Source organism: Lathyrus oleraceus, chromosome 2, assembly GCF_024323335.1.
Source record: "Lathyrus oleraceus cultivar Zhongwan6 chromosome 2, CAAS_Psat_ZW6_1.0, whole genome shotgun sequence".
NCBI classification, from domain to species: domain Eukaryota; kingdom Viridiplantae; phylum Streptophyta; class Magnoliopsida; order Fabales; family Fabaceae; genus Lathyrus; species Lathyrus oleraceus.
In genome coordinates, this window is record NC_066580.1 from 133,986,804 (window position 1) to 134,008,247 (window position 21,444).

Sequence of the window (21,444 nt, forward strand, 5' to 3'; positions counted from 1 at the left end):
ATGGGTGTTACAAACCGGGCTAGAGGGAACACGAGCCTCCGAAACCTAACTCTTTTCCCTTTTGACAAATGTATGATGTGCAATCCTCTTGTGCCTCAATTTGTTGTCTCTATCAACCGTACTGTTTGTAAGTAAACCACATAGGTGTCACACAATTACTACAATCAACCCTAAAAAAAGTAGACAAATAAATTAGAGAGATGCATCTCTGGTTCCTAAGAGTCCAAACGTTGAAAATTTTCGAAGATGCATCTCCGAAATTTCCCGCCACTTTCAATTTCGTCAATGACGGTAATGCAGACTATCATATCCCCAAAAATAATGCATTGACCATTATTTTTGACCATCAAACATATTTCTCATTATTTATAAACTATCAATCATTCCAAAACTATCTATTTCTTAACCTAATCATCAATTTTTACTAATTTATGCAATTTTTTTTTTTTTTATAAAAATAAAAAACATACAAATTATGAGTTTACTTTAGTGTTAAATGATCTCTTTAATATACTTGATGTTGATGGAAGAAAGTCTGAACTTGATTAATTGATTTTGAGAGAATGTAAATTGGTAAAGTTTAAAAAATATTTAAAATAATTTATTTAGAAGTGAGAAAAGAGAAGGACTTCCGTTGCATTTTAAACATATCCAATCGTTTTTTTAACAAATCAAACACACCCGCAAGATGCATTTAAGAAATCCCTTAAGTCATTGGCAAATATGGGCCGGTCTTTCCATGAAAAAGCCCAAAATCAAACTGTAACACTCGAGTCTCGACTACAGCGCTAGGGCTCACACCGTTCACCGTTCTTCAATCAGAAACCGAAGAGAGGATGCTTTCAGGGGACATACCTCCAAATCAAACCATTTACGTTAAGAATCTCAATGAAAAGGTCAAGAAAGATGGTAAATTCCTTTCCCACCATTTTCATTTCCATGCTTTGTTTTGTTTTTCTACTTCAATTTTGCAATTACTACTGTTTTCTAGTCTTGTTGTGATTTTTGAATTTTTCAAGTTTACAACTGTTTCTGATAGTTTCAAAGTTAGTTTATGATTGAATTTGGTTGATTGAGAGTTGTGCTTACAAACTTCAAACATGTTTGAGTTTTATACTGAATTTTTAGGGTGGCTTTGGATTTGGCTTAGGACTCGTGTTACTGATTCTCGTTTTTAGATTAATACGTAGGAACGTTTAGTTTAATTGGATTTGGCATTTCTCAGTTGGACAACATTGAAGTTAATTTCAATCTAGGTTGTTAAACTCAGCCGGAGCGACCGATATACCGGCGTTCCGGAATGACATAGTGGCCAAAAATGCATCAGACTGCACTGGAACGGCACAGTTGGGTGACGTGTCCGGAATGGCCGAGAAATCTGTAATGGAAGCGGTGCGGAACAGTGGTGACGCGGCTTGGAATGGCCAAGACTGGTGTGTCTGGTTTTTCCCTTAACTTTTCTTTGTGTGTTTCAAGAGGCCAAAAGCCCGAAAACAGACAACCACACAAATCAACCTATGCCACTGATATCACCTAGTAACAAGCTATACATAAAATCGGGACACTCGTTAAAAGATAGACATCCACCATGAAGATTCAAGCTAAACTTTGCCAAAGAGTCCACACACTTATTGGCTTCTCGATAAATTTTCGCTACTTTAATCTCCGAAATTCCTTCCATAGCAGTCTTGATTTTGCGAATTTAACTCATGCCCTTCCACTGATTAATGTTTTCCTGAATTGCATTTACCACTTCTTGACTATCAACTTGCAACTCCACTCTATCATATCCTTTGCCTTGAGGAAGTCTTAATCCTTCCAATACACCCCCATAATTCTGCAGAGAACACATTGCAAATCCCTACACTCTTGGAGAAACCACACAACCAGTTACCATTACTATTCCTAGCTAGACCTCTACAGCCAGCTACATTATTTTTTGTGACTGCTCCATCAGAGTTGATACAAATCTAGTCCTTCTCCGGTTTCTTCCACTCCATATCATTTGCTTCTCTGCCTTAATGGATTATGTTTGTCTGAATACTCATGCTATGATGGTAGCTTCTAACTTTATCTCGAATATCTTCAATCATATTAAAAGAAGCTATGAAGTCTGTGACATATATCCTTTGATTTCTCCAATGCCATGGTTGATGACAAAAAATAACATCCGTTCCATTCCGTTCCATTTTTTGGGATGGCCACGCCGCGCTGTTTTCCGAGTTTAACAATATAGATTTCAATGTAGTCAAACCCAGTATTGTTAAATAACTGGACACTATAACATAGTGGGATTTGGGGCAAGCACTATAAAATCGGATACTCTCAAACTAAGATATGCCAGTTTTTACCTTCATCCATCCATTCATCTACTTTTGAAAAGTTAAAAATGATTAATCATATTTAACGTCTTAAATTCCCTTTCGTTGTTCATCATCGTTGAAAATTGCACAAAATGTTGTATGTGAAAAGAAATTCATATGTTAGAATTTTTCACATGTCTAATTAAAATACTAATGTCTTAGTTCTAATTCTAAAAGCCTAATTTTTGTTCTAATTTGTTTAGGAAAATATTAGAACAAGTGTCGATTATAATCATAAATGTATCTGAGGGGTGTCCAAGGTGTGTTGAAGCTTAAGTTGTTTTTGGTTGGTAAAATGTATGAGTTGTCTGACACCAGTGTGAGTTTTGTAGTGTGCCGAACACTGATGCAATGTTGGACACCAGACACCCCTAGCTTTAGGGGTGTTCGTACTTCATAGTCATAGTATACGAGGATCAAATAGATCTTAGGAGTGTCTGTGCTTCATTTTATTGATATTTGTATTGCAGAACTCATTGTTGGGTTGAAAGTTAATATATGTAGATCTTATGTATAAATTTTTACATAAATCTACAATCATTTGATATGTCAATGAGGTATGCCAAGATTAATATCTTGTGTGTTTTTATTAAACAATGTTAATCTTACTATGTAATAGAAAACTTGACCCCTCTATGTATAGCGGACTTATTTGGTAATTGGATTTTTCACTTGTCATGTGTCTCTTTTTCTTTTTATTAAATTAAACGACTTTGATAGTGATATTATGATATAATTTAGAATTATGACTTATGTTCTGTTTGTTGTCTTTGTGACAGAGTTGAAGAGATCTCTGTACTGCTTATTCTCTCAATATGGAAGGATTTTGGACATCATTGCTCTAAAGACTCCTAAGCTTCGAGGACAGGCATGGGTTTGTTTTAGTGAAGTAACTGCTGCTAGTAATGCAGTGCGACAGATGCAGAACTTCCCATTTTATGAAAAACCCATGGTATTCAAGTTATACATCCTATACTTGTTAGTTTCTGTATGGTTATGTTCATAAATCTATTGTATTTTATATATTTTTTGAGAACCTTTTCTTGTTGCCTGCTTATCTTACTCTGTTTAATTTTGGATCTTGTAATTTCTCTTAATTGTATATTGTCCATCACGGAGTTATGTTTAAACATGCCCAAATATAGCTGATTGTAAGAATTTTTAGTTAAATATTATGGTTTGATTTTCTCTGGTCCAAACATCTATTGTCCTGTGTGGGGTTCATGTTCATTATCTTGTAAGAATTCTTAACTAAATACTCCCTCCGGTCCAATTTATAAGAGACAATTTACTTTTTAGATACATTAATTAATTAATGTATTTGGTCCATATATAGTTCATATACATTGATTATTCAATGTATGTAAAAAGTGAACAGTGTCTTATAAATAGGACCGGAGGTAGTATTATGCATTAGCATTCTTTGATGTTGGCAATATGTTCATTATCAACATTGAAAATGAAAGATGTGGATGATATACCACATGTTCTTTATTTCTCCTTTCTTGTTGAGAAAGTTACTTGGTATTTTGATTTATCTTTTTTCTACCAATGATATAGTTCTAAAACCTTTTTATGTAAATAACTTGATGCAGAGAATTCAATATGCAAAAACAAAGTCAGATTGTATTGCTAAAGAAGAGGGAAGTTTTGTTCCAAGGGAAAAGAAAAAGAAACAAGAGGAGAAAGGTGAATGGTCATTTATTTTTTAGCAGGCCACAGGCTTGCTAATTTTTTTGAATTGCGTGTTGAATCTACCATTATCATATGCCCCTGCGAAGTGGTGATGTCAGTTCGCAATGACTGAATGATCATATGTAATGTAAGATTTTTAGCATTCAAATACTTGTCATGAGCCCCTCCTTGATTAGGAGAGTGCTGTTGGAGGTAGGAGAAGAGAATGATTATGAGTGACGTTTACATTATTTTAGGGGTATTATAAGAAGAGGGAAAGGAATTGTAACAATTTTCAGAGTCCTCCGAAACACTACTTAGTAGTTTCTCGTTTCTCAGTTTTATTCCTAGGAAGTAAAATAATCCCCAATGAAAAGTGGGGAGTTATCCTCTTTTCCCCACCTTTTCTAACTCCTAAACAAAGCCTTACGGTCTGATTGGGAGTTTGGAGGGGAAGGGAATGAGAGAGAAAACTTCCACCTTATTTGAGACATTGAATGATAAGAGAATACTTATCATTAGTATAGTTCTAATTTTAAGAGTATTATAACACGGAAAAGATTTGAAGAATTTATCTAAACCCTCTAGAATTCTCCTCCAACACATTTTTTTTTAGTTCCCGTGTATTAGGGGTTCTTTTACTTTGAAGAATATTAAACTCCCCCCATTCAAGTTGGGGAACTATCCTTCTTACATTTCCCTTTCTTCTTTTTTTTTCCCTAGACTCCCCCCTCACATCCCAAGACCTTTTTAGGGTGCATTTCAGACACTAAGTTTCAATATAAGCAGAATAGTACAGAAAAATACATGAGCCTCAACAATTATTTTGTCTCGTATATGTTGGTGGTCAATACACAACAAAAGCCAATCATGTAAAATCTACTGCAATATTAAACTTTTTGCACCGTAGAACATTTATTTTGGGCTAAATATGTGTATTTAATTATATTGTAATACTTATACATTAAAACACACGCGTAAATGATATACATGTCCATGGTTGTCAGACATGCGAGTCAACTCATAGACTCAGATGAATTAACAAGTCTAAGAGGCCAAAACTCGTACTCAAACTCATTTTTGCAGCCGACTCAGACTCAGATAGACTCTTCATTTTACTGCTGTTTCTATGCATTACTTTTCCTGTGTGATCTGTCTTTGTTTCATTGTTGTGTTTTGTTTGTCTCGAGTGAGTGCTATTGTTTGTTATTCTATTCTAAGCATTATTTACTGTTTTTTGTTGCTCTAATTTTTGAAGCAGTGTATCCCTTTGTTAACTTATAGCTTGTTCCCTTTGTGTGTGTCTCAAAGTGTCCTTTTGTTTGGTTACAGTTTGAAATTGGAATTTTTATCCTAATCGGTCTTTTATTTGTCTCATTTTTGTCACTGATTTTCTTTTAGTCTTTAATTTTATTTTTCATAAACTCTTACACGTCGAATCTATGGACCCTTCACGAGTTTACATAGACCTGTGATTCTGACAACGTTGCATGTGTCCATGCGAGTATATGAGAGAGGGGAGGGAGGAGGGACAAGTTGTTTCTTTGTGTGGTTAGTTTTGTTAAATGCAACTGAACAAGCTAGTTTGAGCCATCCTATCATTAGGTCTGGTCTTGTAGGGCCACAAACTGGTTTTCAAATCGGTTCATCATAAAAAAAAACCATTTCTGTTCAGTTCAATTGATATATGCCATGCTTGGTTCATTCTGGTGAATTGAACTGTGACTGACCTATTATTACTCAATTTTATTGGCCTAAAGATAACAGGATTGAAATATTCTGATATAATGTTTAGTGTCTAGCTATTCAGTATACATGAATTATTAGTTCCTTTCTGATCTTGTTGCTTATGAATTAACGTTAGTTCCTTTATTGAATTGGCAGTCATTTCTCATTATTTTTATTTGGCTGACTCTTTTTTCTGTACAGTTGAGAAAAAGAGGTTCCCTGAGGAATCAAAACAATCTTCCGTGCCAAATGGAACACATGGTGCAAGTAATGGTGGCCCAACAGTAAGTTCATTTAATCCACTTTGATCGTAATGCCTGATTTTCTCTCGGGTTAAAGCATCCGCCCTAGACTGTGAAGAGTTTATTGGTTCTGAATTCTGATACAGTATCAATTTTGCTCCCTTTTTAATAAATCGGACCAGCAGATCAATATTAGGATCCTAATCCGAGAGCATTAAATTTACATGTAAAGAATGACAATTATTGTCATTAATTCTTCAATTTCATGCACTTATGTTGATATTACAGGCAACTTACAAACAGTATCCACTTTTCATATCTGCAGGCCTCATTCCGTCCAGGGTCTACTTCCCAAGAAGCAGCTGCTCCTAACGATATTTTGTTCATAGAGAACTTGCCTTATGAAACTACCGGCAGAATGCTTGAAATGCTCTTCGAACAATACCCTGGGTTTAAGGAAGTGCGCTTGATTGATGCAAAGCCAGGTATCGCATTCGTAGATTTTGAAGATGACATACAATCATCTATGGCAATGCAGGCTCTTCAAGGCTTCAAAATCACACCTCAAAATCCCATGGTTATAAACTTTGCTAAGAAGTAACTAATTGATATTCTGCAATCATCAGTATTTGAAGTAAATTTTGCACACTGTATTGGTGTAGGTCTGTTAAAAACCAATTGCAGAAGTTGTAAGTTTACAGGAAGTTAGATACAACAAGTTGACAGAAAGTGAGAAATCTTCCACATTTGTGGGAAGATTGAGATAGTGATTGGTATAATTATGTCTATTCGTCGTATGTGATTTATTTTTTATTTTCTCTGTAAAACATGTTCTCCATGAGCTGTTTCATTTCATCGGCCCAGAAAATTTCCGTTCTAACCATTACTCTCCCATTTTATCATAATTTTGCCCAAAGTTATCAAATCTTCTGCATTCAAAAGGTGGAGAATCTAAATCCAACACTTCAAAGCTATTTAACTTCCTGTTAAGTCTTAATTGGAGTATAGCTTCTGATTGGATTGACGAACTTATTAGATTTGTATTATTTTGTTAGATATGTGTCTATTATAGAACAGAGAGGCTTGTTGAGTTTTTTCACCAAATATCAAGTCAGTGATGTATCTTAGTGATTTTCTCAATTCACTCCCTAAAACGCTGGCTTTTTGGCAACCTACTTTCGGTGGGTATACTGAAAAATCCTTATATTCATCGTATCTTTGAATTTGATTGACTTGTGAATTTGCATAGTGATAGATAAAATCTTCAAGAATTAATTTCAATAAAATGCAAAGTTTTCAGTCATGTAGGCAATTGGCATCTCATAGTGTCTTAATATTTACCATTCGTCTCTTTGAATTTGATCAGACTTGTGAATTTGCATAGAGTGCTGGAAAGAAAGCCTTGGAAAATTAATTCAATAAATTTAGTTTTAGTTTTAAAAAAATGGATTTTTTCTTTGTATTTTTTAAAAATAAATTTTACAAAAATATTTTTTAAAATATTACAAGTTTTTTTAAATTTATTTTTTATAAATTAAAAGATTGAATTATTTATTTTATAATATAAATATATATTATTGAAGATCAAAACATAGTTAAAATCATAATTTTTTTAAAAAGTTGTATCTCAAAAATAATTTTTATAAAAAACTATTTGAAATAACTTCAAAATTAAGTGATTTTTTGAAATTTTGATATTTAAACAAAATTTCAATAAAATGATGAGATACCTACCATAATATTTTAAGAATAACTATTCAAACCAAATTTTCATTCGAAGCTTTTATGAAAAAAAAATTTGTAATTTTTTTACACTAAAATATGTAACATTATAAAAATCATTTTTAAGAAAAGACAAAACAAAAGGGCCCAAAATCCAAAGCTTTAATGAGAAAGTGAATTTGCAAGGACTTTTTGCAAAAAAAATTTATTTGGGGATTGTTCACTACACTCTATACCGGGGTATTCAAATATAAAATGATCCAAATAAAAATTCTAAGTCAATTAAAAAAAGTTAAAAACAGTAAAAAAATAGAAAATTATTGGATGTGTTTGGATATTATTTTGTAAAAATGCTCGGTTTGAATCGAATTTCGGATTGATTTTTCAAAACCGATCTAAACCAAACCGAACAACATGTATATATTTCTATACTTATTGAAATTATATTTTTCAGAGGACAAATGTTGAACACGATGTCTTAGACAACTAGTTCGACAAGTTAAATCAGAAATCCCACAATATCAAGTACTAGATGATGTAGCAGAAAAACACTAAATAACATGATAGTTGTTTATCCAGTTCGGTGAAACCATACATATGTCTGGGAGTTTAGTCCACAACCCAAGAAAAGAAATTCACTATTAGTAGTTTAGTATAGTCTTACAAGCAACAACAAATCCTATGTTGTTCAGTGCCTCTTCCTAACACTATAATGACTTTCTATTTAAGGTCCCCCTTAAACATGAGAACATACTCACTTTCTTCTTAATCACACAATCCGTGATTGGAGATAAAAACTCAATAATCAATGTTGGTACTACTACTCAACTCTAGACAAACCTGTAGCGGTAAATTCACGACCATCAAGCTATGGATAAACTTGACGTTAGTAAAACTAGAGTCGCCAACGCACTTTTAATGTTTCCAAAGGAAAAAGGAAAAGTACGAACAAAACCCAAAGATAAGAAGTTTCCAAATCAAAACTAATAAAATACCAGAGATTACAGGTAAGGGGGTTGGTTACACAGAGGGAAGGTGTTAGCACCAAAGTGTCCTAGGTACTTCTAGGGAGCCCTTTTTTTATGTGTGCATGTATTTTTGGTATAAATGATGTTTGATAAAATATAGAGTGTGGGGATGAGAAAAGAATTTATTGATTATATTTTAGTGTTTGACAGGACCTTCGGTCTTGTGCCTACGTACCAACATAAAAATGAGGGATCAAAACCTCGTAATTCATGGTAAAATTTTCAAAGAGATTGGGGAATTGCTTTTAACAAAAGTTTAATAAGAAAAGGGCACACGTTTTTGAAATCACAAACAAAAAAAGTTTTTGAAAAGAGGGAGAGGTTTTGAAATTAAAGAAGTGGGGGGAGATGAAGAGACTATCCTAAGCAAAAGTTTAAAAGTTAAGAGTTGAAAAGATCTGACCAATGGGATGCAATCCAACAAACAAGAATGTCATATAGAAACCCGTTTTCCTTTGGACTTTGATAGGCACTAAGCAATAAGCAATGAGCAACATCCAAGCATCAAGTGAAAACCAAGACATCAAATAAAGATAATCATATCCAAGCAAGCACTTCAATAGCTAGCAGTCTTCAGTGTCTTCCAATGTATCTGATGAAATATTCTTTGATCAACTCAGAACAAAAACATCAGACATAAACCATAACAAAATAACAATTAAGCACATAGGCAAAGTAGCAGATGAATAAAAGAGATCCAAGGTCTTGCATCAGATGAAGGCACAATAAAAGATAACTTAGTCTCAAATGTTGGCATTGTTGGTGTAAGCCCTAGAGGCCAATACTTTTGGTACTTGTATCGAATTATTTATTAATAATAAAAGGCATTTTCTTTATTATGGTTGATTAATAAAGTCCCTAGAATAGATAGTCCGTTTAATGTATTAAGTGTGACTTAATCATGAGAACGCATTAAACATAAGGGCACTGTTCTTAAAGTATCCGTAGTCGAGCTTTAATGTGAAGTGGGATAACATTAAAGCATTAAGACTATTATGTTTGTAGACTGATGATCACATCTCATGGATCATGGATAAAGAGTTATCAAGTCTTAAACATAGGTATGAATATTAGGAGTAATATTTATACCGGATTGACCCGCTATGAGAATACTATATAGAAAGTTATGCAAAGTGTCATAAGTTATTCTCATGGTGATAATAGTGTATACCACTCTTCGACCTGAAACCACTATGGATCCTAGATGTAGAGTCGAGTGCTTTATTGCTGATCCAACGTTGTCCGTAACTGGATAACCATAAAGACAGTTGATGGGTACTCCACGAAGCATGCTGAGGGACATGAGTGTCCTAGATGGAATTTGCCAATCCTGCGTAACAGGATAAATGTCTATGGGCCCAATATTGAACTGGACAAGGGTGACACGGTCTATACCTTGTGTTCAATATAGACATAAGGGCAAAGGGGTAATTATACACATAATTATTATCACAGGAGGTTTTGTCAGATCACATGACATTTTCGTGACTTGGGTAGCAGTGATGTGTTGCTAGATACCGCTCACTGTTTATTATGTTAAATGCGTGATTTAACATAATTGCCAACGTTGCAAAAACCTATAGGGTCACACACAAAGGACGGATTGATGAGAGATAGAATAATTAAGGAACATCGTAAGGTACGGTGTACTTAAGTAGAATACGAAATATGGTAATGTACCAAATACTTAAGTGATTTTGGCATATTATGAGATATGGGCCAAAATGCACTTAAGTGGGCTTTTTGGCTTGAAGCCCACACAAGTGGTTCTATAAATAGAACCCCTTGGGTAGAAGCATTGTCACTCCACAGTAACTCACTGAGACAGACAACACAACTGAAGAGTTGGAATTTCGTATCTCTCTCTCACTCAAAGCCTTCATTCATAACAGCTAGCACTGCGATTGAAGGAATCCGTTCGTGTGGACTGAGTAGAGACGTTGTCATCATTCAACGTTCGTGATCTCCCCGTGGATCTGTATCAAAGGTTTTGATCATTATCAGAGATCTGCACCAAAGGTTTGAATCGCCACAAGAGGTAACGATTCTATCACTGATCATGCCCATTCGTAAGGATCACTAAATGGAGAAAATTTTAAATTCCGCTGCGCCTTGGATGACAATTCTCCAACAGTGGTATCAGAGCCACTTACGAAACCATGAATCTGATATTTGTGTTTGTTCTGTAATAATATGATTAAAGATAGAATGAATCAAAGGTTAAATTGAGATCGATCAAGTTACATATATGTGATATATGTAATCCTGATGCAAAATACATTATATATGATATAGTGTTCTTGTTTCGTTCATTCAAACCCTCAATGATTATTTTCCTTTGAGCGATCAATGGTCGTTTGCTTCTTGATCCGACATTAGTATGGTGAAGCAATGATGTGTTGATCAATCATACTGAATTAACAATCAAGATGTGTTTGACGGTCTGAAATTGGTGCATCAGGGTTAGGGACGGCACAAGGGTTGTGTTGTCAGAGAGTTATGCGATTGGGGTTTGACTACACAAGAGTTGTGCGTTCTAAACACTTTTCCGAACAGTGTTAACCGGTTAACGCGTATGGTTAACCGGTTAACGAGAAACTGAATAAAGTCTTCTAAACATTTTTTGGAACAGTGTTAACCGGTTAACGCATATGGTAACCGGTTAACGCAATGCGAAATAATTTTTTTTTAATTTTCAAATAGTGTTAACCGGTTAACGTATTTGGTTAACCGGTCAACGCAAGGCGGAAAACAGTTTTCCAAGACATTTTCAAACAGTGTTAACCGGTTAACGCATATGGTTAACCGGTTAACGCAAGGCAGAAAAGAATTTTCTAAAAGTTTTCAAACAGTGTTAACCGGTTAACGCAAGGAAAAATTCACCCGTTCGGCTAGAAAAAGTGCTTTGAAGTATCAAGTGTTGATACGAAAAACGACGTAAATTTTAAATGAATTGTTCATTAAAATTTTTGAGCAGGGGCGCTGCCCCTTCGACCCCGCAAGGGGCGCTGCCCCATTGACTCCTGTCCGCTGACCGGACAGCGGACCCCCGGCTAACTCTGCGTAGTGTGATCGGTCGTCGAAATTTAATTTGATTTTAATTAATTAAAGGAATTAATAATAATAATAAAGTGTTTATTATTGTCTTGTGGTGATCAGTTATGACCTTAGTTTTCCTTTGTTTTGTTTTGGGTTTTTAAAATACGACATGCGTGTCGTGCCTCTCTCTTAATCTCCCAAATGTAACTTCTTTTCTCATCTCATTCCCTCGTATGTAAAACGAGTTTCTTTCATGTAATGTAATGATATGAAGAAAGCAAAGAAGTCAGTACCAAAGGAGGACAACCTTGAAGATCTTGCTTGGAGAAGCTTAGATCGTTGTAGGTTAGCTTAGGTTCTCTCATTGGCTTGGGAGAACAATTGCGCTAGGGGCCATAACTGTTTCATTATGTATGTATGTATGTTGATGCATGTGAATGTATGTTGATGCATGTGAGAGACGGTTTATATGATAAACAAGCCGGTGAGATCAGAAAAATTGCAATTCCCTCAAAATTAAATATTAAGTTTATGCTTTCCAAGTTTTAACACTCATCAAGACTAGTAATGGATAATGTAGGTTTCGCCTACGCGAGGTGCATGATCTATATATTAGTAAGGTGCGATGGGATAATTGTAATATCCAACTGTTAAAACAATGGGTCAAACTTAACTAAACAAACTATGAGAATATTATATATGTTTGCTTTCCAAGTTTTAGCACTCATCAAGACTGGTATCGAATAATGTAGGTTTCGCCTACGCGAGGTGCATGATTTGTATTAGTTAAGGTGCGATGGGATAATTGTAATATCCAACTGCTAAAACGATGAGTTAAACTTGATTATAATTTTCTTATATATGTTTAGAAGCAAGAGTTGGGAATAATCCATATGATGGATTGGAATAAGGAGTTATTCACCCAACTGAAATTTTTGAGAGTTGTATGAGATACAATTGGAAGGAGTTCCTACCTAAATAACCTAGTTTTGTGTAATCCGCCTACGCGGACTTAGAACGAAGTGAAATATGGATCTCGACCCACTAGAAAATCTTCCAACGGGATTTTCCAAATCAAATGATGAGGGTCATTTGTTTTGAGTAAAATAGTGGGAGCATATTTAATTAAAGGCCTAATTGAATATGTCAATGATACTTATATTTTCATTAATCCTTATGTAGATTACCATGACAGCAAACACCTCTAACAACATTCTGCGATCAATCCTTGATAAGGAAAAATTGTCTGGGACAAATTTTCTGGATTGGCACCGAAACCTGAGGATTGTCCTCAAACATGATAAAAAGCTGTATGTCTTGGAGACACCTGTTCCTGAAGAGGAACCTCCTAGTTCTGCACCTAAGGCAGAAAGAGATGCTTATAAGAAGCATGTCGATGATGCCAATGAAACTGCTTGTCTCATGCTGGCTACCATGAACTCAGAATTGCAAAAGCAACATGAGAACATGTCAGCATTCGATATGATCGAACACCTGAAGTTGCTCTATCAAGAGCAAGCAAGGCATGAGAGGTTTGAAGTTTCAAAAGCCCTTTTTCAAAGCAAGTTAGCTGAGGGAGCCCCTGTAGGTCCCCATGTACTCAAGATGATTGGGTATGTGGAAAACCTTGAGAGATTGGGTTTTCCCCTCGAAAAGGAACTTGCAACTAATTTGATCTTGCAATCGTTGCCAGATAGTTTCAGTCAATTTGTCCTAAATTTCAATATGATTGATGTGGACAAATCTCTTCCTGAACTGCTCGCCATGTTAAGAACTGCCGAGCAGAATCTGAAGTCAAAAGGGAAGTCCATTCTGATGATCGGAAATGGAAAGAGACAGAACAAAAGGCCCACTAAGCAGAGTGATAAGGGGAAGGGCAAGGAAGTTGTCAATCCCAGATCCACTGCTGCTTTGAAGCCTAGTGGAGGCATAGCAAAAGAAGGCACCTGCTTCCATTGCGGTAAGACCGGACACTGGAAGAGGAACTGCCCTAAGTACCTGGAAGATAAGAAGAATGGAGTAGAGACTTCAACTTCAGGTATTTTTGTTATTAATTTATCTACTTCTGCATCATGGATATTAGATACTGGATGCAGTTCTCACATTTGTACAAATGTGCAGGAACTAAAAAGGAGTAGAGATTTGGCAAAAGGTAAAGTCGACCTACGAGTTGGCTATGGAGCAAAGGTTGCTGCTTTAGCCGTAGGAACTTTTGTATTGACTTTACCTAGTGGTTTAATAATTCAGTTAGAGAACTGTTATTATGTACCTGCAATTAGCAGGAATATTATTTCCATTGCTTGTTTGGACAAGTTTGGTTTTTCATTTATAATAAAGAACAATTGTTGCTCAATTTATTTGAATGATATATTCTATGCTACTGCACAAATGAACAATGGACTATATGTCCTTGATCTTGAAATGCCTATTAATAACATTAATACAAAAGGGTGAAACCTAACGAGTTAAAACCAACTAGGTAAGAATATTAAAACTCTTCGATCAGATCGAAGTGATGAGTATTTAATCCTAGAGTTTGATGACCATCTGAAAGAGTGTGGGATCCTATCCCAACTTACTCCTCCTGGAACATCCCAATGGAAGGGTGTATCTGAGAGAAGAAATCGAACCCTGTTGGACATGGTCCGATCCATGATGAGTCACACCAATCTTCCAAACTCCTTTTGAGGACATACACCGTTGACATCAGCTTACACACTTAACCGTGTTCCATCCAAAAGGTTGAAAAGACACCATATGAGATATGGAGTGGTAAGAGACCACATATGTCTTACATGAAGATTTGGGGTTGCGAAGTTTATGTGAAACGACAAATTTCAACTAAGCTTGAGCCCAAATCTGACAAATGCTTATTTGTGGGGTATCCTAAAGAAACAAGAGGATATTATTTCTACAATCCTTCTGAGGGCAAAGTGTTTGTCGCTCGAACTTGAGTTTTCCTAGAAAGGGATTTTATTTCCAAAGGAATCAGTGGGAGGAAAATAGAACTTGAAGAAATTCAAGAATCACAAAGTATCGATACACCTATGGAGGAATTAGAGCAGGAAACACAAGTAGTTATGTAAGAGCAACCTGCTCAAGTAGAACAAGACCAGCGTAGGTCAGGCAGGATACGTCACCTACCTGAGATATATGGATATCTGATCTAGGTGATGTATTACTCATGGATCAAGATGAGCCTGTGACCTACTCATGGAATCTTTGTTTTGATGAAACAGTAAAACTGTATGGATTCATCAAGAACGAAGATGAGCCTTGTGTCTACAAGAAGGTTAGTGGGAGCATGATCGTATTCCTGGTATTATATGTAGATGACATATTACTCATTGGAATCGATATCCCTACCCTGCAACAAGTAAAGTCTTGGTTGGGGAAATGCTTTTCTATGAAGGACCTAAGTGAAGCAGCCTATATATTAGGAATCAGAATCTATAGAGATAGATCACAAAACTGCTTAAGTCAGAGTACATACATAGACAAAGTGCTGAGACGCTTTAATATGAATGATTCCAATCTGGTTATGTGTTTTGCTTAAATGGTGGCACTGTGAGCTTGAAAAGTTCAACGCAAGATGCAGTTGTTGATTCTACAACTGAGGCCGAGTATATTGCTGCCTTAAGTGCAGCAAAGGAAGCTGTTTGGATCAATAAACTTGGCATAGTCCCTAGCATTGTGGATCCCATTGGTCTCTATTATGATAACAATGGTGTTATCGCACAAACTAAGGAGCCTAGATCTCACCAACGATCCAAACACATACTTAGGCGTTGTGCGAAAATATGTAAAGTACCTACACTTGACAATATAGTTGACCCACTGACAAAGCCTCTTGCGCAGCAGAAGCATGATGGCCATACTGGATCAATGGGCATACGGGGTATGCCTGATTGGCTCTAGTGCTAGTGGGAGATTGTTGGTGTAAGCCCTAGAGGCCAATACTTTTGGTACTTGTATCGAATTATTTATTAATAATAAAAGGCATTTTCTTTATTATGGTTGATTAATAAAGTCCCTAGAATAGATAGTCCGTTTAATGTATTAAGTGTGACTTAATCATGAGAACACATTAAACATAAGGGCACTGTTCTTAAAGTATCCGTAGTCGAGCTTTAATGTGAAGTGGGATAACATTAAAGCATTAAGACTATTATGTTTGTAGACTGATGATCACATCTCATGGATCATGGATAAAGAGTTATCAAGTCTTAAACATAGGTATGAATATTAGGAGTAATATTTATACCGGATTGACCCGCTATGAGAATACTATATAGAAAGTTATGCAAAGTGTCATAAGTTATTCTCATGGTGATAATAGTGTATACCACTCTTCGACCTGAAACCACTATGGATCCTAGATGTAGAGTCGAGTTCTTTATTGTTGATCCAACGTTGTCCGTAACTGGATAACCATAAAGACAGTTGATGGGTACTCCACGAAGCATGCTGAGGGACATGAGTGTCCTAGATGGAATTTGCCAATCCTGCGTAACAGGATAAATGTCTATGGCCCCAATATTGAACTGGACAAGGGTGACACGGGTCTATACCTTGTGTTCAATATAGACATAAGGGCAAAGGGGTAATTATACACATAATTATTATCACAGGAGGTTTTGTCAGATCACATGACATTTTCGTGACTTGGGTAGCAGTGATGTGTTGCTAGATACCGCTCACTGTTTATTATGTTAAATGCGTGATTTAACATAATTGCCAACGTTGCGAAAACCTATAGGGTCACACACAAAGGACGGATTGATGAGAGATAGAATACTTAAGGAATATCGTAAGGTACGGTGTACTTAAGTAGAATACGAAATATGGTAATGTACCAAATACTTAAGTGATTTTGGCATATTATGAGATATGGGCCAAAATGCACTTAAGTGGGCTTTTTGGCTTGAAGCCCACACAAGTGGTTCTATAAATAGAACCCCTTGGGTAGAAGCATTGTCACTCCACAGTAACTCACTGAGACAGACAACACAACTGAAGAGTTGGAATTTCGTATCTCTCTCTCACTCAAAGCCTTCATTCATAACAGCTAGCACTGCGATTGAAGGAATCCGTTCGTGTGGACTGAGTAGAGACGTTGTCATCGTTCAACGTTCGTGATCGCCCCGTGGATCTGTATCAAAGGTTTTGATCATTATCAGAGATCTGCACCAAAGGTTTGAATCGCCACAAGAGGTAACGATTCTATCACTGATCATGCCCATTCGTAAGGATCACTAAATGGAGAAAATTTTAAATTCCGCTGCGCCTTGGATGGCAATTCTCCAACAGGCATTGGCCAAGTCCTTTAGCATTAGGTAGTGTTGCCTAGTTCTAAGTCCAAAAGTTCAGATCAAGTCCCAACAGTCCAACAAATGTTTTTTAGGGTTTTTGTTGTTATTAGGTGTTTTAGGGTCCTAAGACCACAAACAAACAATATATACAATCACAAGATATGGCTCAAATGAGCAAAGTGAAAAGGACTTGAAACATAAACAAGTTGCATGAAATGTAAATGACAATGAATGATAAATGTACTTGAAATTTAAAGTGCATAAAGTAAATGACTTGAAAGTAAAGAAATATTAATAAGAGTTAGTCAAATGTTAGTGATGAAGTTTAATTAATTAAGTCATTCTTTGGAGAACGCTCAATCATTCATTCACAAGTATGAATCCTTAAACCAACACATCTTCCATGAGAAGGGCTCAACTTGGATAATCTAACAAGTATGCCACTAGCTCTCATGAAAGGAAAAAATGTCAAGTTTCCACACAATGCCATGAAGAATGGGAGACTTACAATCTCACTTAATAGAATGCTATGCTTTGAGGATCAAATTTAGCTCTATGTTAAGCAATCGTAATTGGACTTATGTAGAAGTCATAACTATCTGAGACCGAGCAATAAAAATATAGGTGTTAATGCATGTTAGAGATTTGGTACAAAGAATCAAACTCCTAAAACATACCACACACTCAAAAAAAAGATGGGAGAGACCTATCTCAGTCAGACTTATATTGATTCATCTGACACAAGGTCATTGATGAATCAATTAGTATTTAGACATTAGATATTTCATTGGTCAAATGAGGGAATATGGAAGTATAGGGACGAAGATGAAGAGGGAAGGGGAAATAGAAACACAAATTGATCATGAGAGGAATTTCATCTGATCAATACCATCCATTTATTTTGGAAGATGAAATATACATTTCATCAATCCCTTAAATCCAATGGTTTTGATCAAACAAAAGTCAAATCAACCATGACCAAGGCCCAAATAGAAAGTCAAACATCACAAGACCATAAAAATGGCTCAACATAATTTTTAAATATTTAATCAATTAAAAATCACATTAAAAATGAATTAAAATGCACTTTAATTTGGTCAAAATCTCAAATCCCTTCAAAATACCAAATAAACGGCCAAGGGATTTATCCTAGGTCAAAAAAGATCAAATGGGCTTAGAAAAAAAATCACAATTTTTAGAAAGTCAGAAGTATTTTAAAATAATTAAAAATAAGCACAAAAACATTTAATTCATGAAAAATACCAAAATTAATTCAATTTTTTTTAATTCAAAATATGGAAGAGAAAAATATTTAAAGATTTTTGTAGAAAATCCCATATTTTTTGGATTAAAAACGAAATTTCTATGAATCAAACAAAATAAAAGGATTAAATGAAAATTCAAAAAAAAAAGAAATTAGAAAAAATGAGGGCCATCAGATCTCCCTCATTAATTGAGGTGGCAGATCTGACGGTCAAGCGCGCGCGTTCCACCAAAGACCCGAGTCAATGCGCCACACCAATGGTAATCAGAATCAAGGGTCAAGATTAAAATATTTTAAAAGGATCAGATGGTTTGGAAGGTGCCAACGCACCACCGGAGCGCTAGCTCTGGTCATCTTCTCCGGTGGACCTCACCAGACTGGTCCACCACAAACCAACACAAAAATGAAAAGTAAAGACATGTTTTTAAAGGAAAAATGCTCAGGAGCTCAAATCTGACCTCCATTTCATCCAATTCCAAGTATATTGAAAGATACATGGATTTGAAATTTGAGGTTCATGATCTGAGTTGCTTCGATTTGACCTCAAAGCAACTCAATCTTGTTTCCTACATTGGTAGGACTTCAGCCAACCAAAAATCAAAGAGAATAGTGAAGAATTGAGAGAGAATCGAAGGCTCAAAGTTTCTGAAAAATCACCTTCGGGTAGCTTGAACCTGGCTTGATCTTGCTTCCAATTGACCTTGGCTCGACTCTAGAAGCTTGCAGGAAGTGAAATGGATCAAAGAGAGACTTGGATTCTTAGAGTTTCAATCTCAAAACAGAAGGAGAATTGAAACTCGATTTCAAGTGAAATCTTCAAGTTTATCCTTTAATGGAGGTTAGGGAGATAATGGTTCAAAGCTTCAAGCAAGGATCCCCTTTCCGATCACAATGGCCATGTATATATAGGGTATCAAGTTACTTTTCACACACTTTGAAATTTTGCCAATTTTAGTAACTTTGGTGCATGGGTATTGATTTGGGCCCAATTTATGATGTAATCTTGCTCCAATTCGTGTACAATGAGTACTGAAACATTAACATGTAAGCATGCAATAGGAAATGGTTATTTGAATTCAAATCTTTCCAAAACAAACCTATGAAAGGAATCATGCGCAAGTCCCTCAATCTTGGTCCAAATGAGGTTATCTTAGACTTTTTGGAAAGGTGACATCAAGGGGAATAACTTTTATGTTGAACACTTTTCCATTTGAATCTTGGATGATGATGAATTTTGAGGTGGAAGTTTGAGAAATCAAACATAATTGAAATTTTTCTAAGTACCAAGTCAAATGATCACTTCTTCCACCTTGAATAACTTTTGCTATGAGCTTCAAATGGAAAAAGTTACTTCATAAAAGTTGTATCTATTTCATATCTCTTCAATTTGGTCATAAATTTGACATCATTTGGATTTGGCATGAGGGAGTTATGCATTTTAGAAGTTGAGGAAAATTGCTTGTTCAATGATGATGGCCCAAAATGACCTATAATGTTCCCTCTTGGCACATGTCCTTGCAAGTTGAATTTGAAGTTTCTCAAAGAATCTAAGTTGGAGAAGACATCTTCAAATTGTTCATGAAACTTGTATGGAATTCATCTCATAAGAATTGAGCAAGTTATGGTCCTTAGAAGTTGACCTCTTAACTAGGTCACAGATAAAATGAACTATAATCTTTCACCATAAAAAATGACTTTCCAAGAAAAACTAGATCTTGATGTCAACATAAAAGTTGTTTGTAATGTCATAAAGAGTAATGTTTCTCTTGGAATAATTTTCATATAACAAAAATCGTAGGAGATAGGGTCTAGGGAACCCCAGTTTTGACCAATCGACTTTCTCTGATCAACCTCTTTGAACCAACTTGCAAACTTGAAGTTCTATTGATATTTGGGACTCATGGAGGATAATATATGCATAATATGATGTATAATTAAGTATCCCTTAATGTATTTGAACAATTTTTGAAGAAACTTGCTGAGGAAGTCACACAAGATACCCAGATGAATTAGGGCTTCCAAGGCAAACAAGCTTCAAACTCTTAATGAATTCTTGATCAAAATGATAAATGAAGATCATGGGAATCCATATATGATGATAAGAACTGTTGTGTACTACTCCTTGATTGGTATCTTACACTGAGGGTCTAAAATCCTAGTTGTGAGCTTGATAGGTATTGGTGGATGCACACACTACCTACAAAAGAAACAACGCTATACATAAACCTATTTTTGGTATTTTGGTTAGTAAAAAAATAAAATAAAATATGATACAATCAAAATGTTCTTGGTGATCTCTCCCAATGCAAACCCAATGAATGAGGGGTAAGGAGGATACCAAGGTGTGATCCCAAAGCCAATGCAAATGATGAGATATCATGAGGGATCTTAGGGTCAAAATTGAGGTCTTACAAAATCAACTATGCCAAGTTACTAAAACATAGTGGTGTACATACAACAATAACAATTACTCAAAATAAACCCTAACACTCTAAATTTTTAATGTATTGCTTGATTTTTAATGCAAGCTTTGAGCTCGTTATATAACATAATAATTATGGACTTTTCTTCATGGATTTGAGATTTGATTTCGTCCAGAACTAATGCAGAATCTGTTGGATATAATTTATTCCATAAATCTCTTAAACAAGATTGATTTATTTCAATTTAAATTCGAGTTTAAATATTCATTTAAATCTGAACCAATCTTTGTCCAACTGTCAAACAAATCACTTAATCATATTGACCTGTTACGCAATGCCCAAATATCGTACCTCATGATGTGACATCGCATCCAATATGTGTCCCTTCGACACCTTCATACAACTTAAGCAAGTTGATTAATCTTGACCACTTTGTATACTTCCCCATGTTGTTGTTTTTTAAAATGCAGCCAATCCAAAGGAACAATAATGACCTCTTTGGTAAATTGTGGAAAAACAATTCTTTAAGATATAACACTTATATTCAGACCAGAACAAGTGACAGTCTTCAGAGCATGCAATCATCACCAGTATTCCAAATATCATAGATAAGCTCAGCAGCGTAAAACCAGTATAATTCATCACAAAT

At 35.4% G+C, this 21,444-nt stretch overlaps 1 protein-coding gene across 1 annotated transcript; it reads left to right on the top strand.

Moving 5' to 3' along the window:
* The first annotated feature begins 690 nt into the window (after positions 1-690).
* LOC127118469 (U2 small nuclear ribonucleoprotein B'' 2) lies at positions 691-6,890 on the top strand. The gene is made up of 5 exons (XM_051048681.1): positions 691-909; positions 3,143-3,315; positions 3,959-4,052; positions 5,967-6,049; positions 6,333-6,890. The coding sequence occupies exons 1-5, from the start codon at positions 837-839 to the stop codon at positions 6,606-6,608; spliced, it is 699 nt and encodes a 232-aa protein (XP_050904638.1). The 5' UTR covers positions 691-836; the 3' UTR covers positions 6,609-6,890.
* The last annotated feature ends 14,554 nt before the right edge of the window (positions 6,891-21,444 follow it).

Coding starts and splice junctions, on each gene's coding strand:
- LOC127118469 (XM_051048681.1), top strand. CDS start 837: ATGCTTTCAGGGGACATACCTCCAAATCAAACCATTTACGTTAAGAAT. Junction 910..3,142: donor TGAAAAGGTCAAGAAAGATG/GTAAATTCCTTT, acceptor TCTTTGTGACAG/AGTTGAAGAGATCTCTGTAC. Junction 6,050..6,332: donor CAAGTAATGGTGGCCCAACA/GTAAGTTCATTT, acceptor TCATATCTGCAG/GCCTCATTCCGTCCAGGGTC.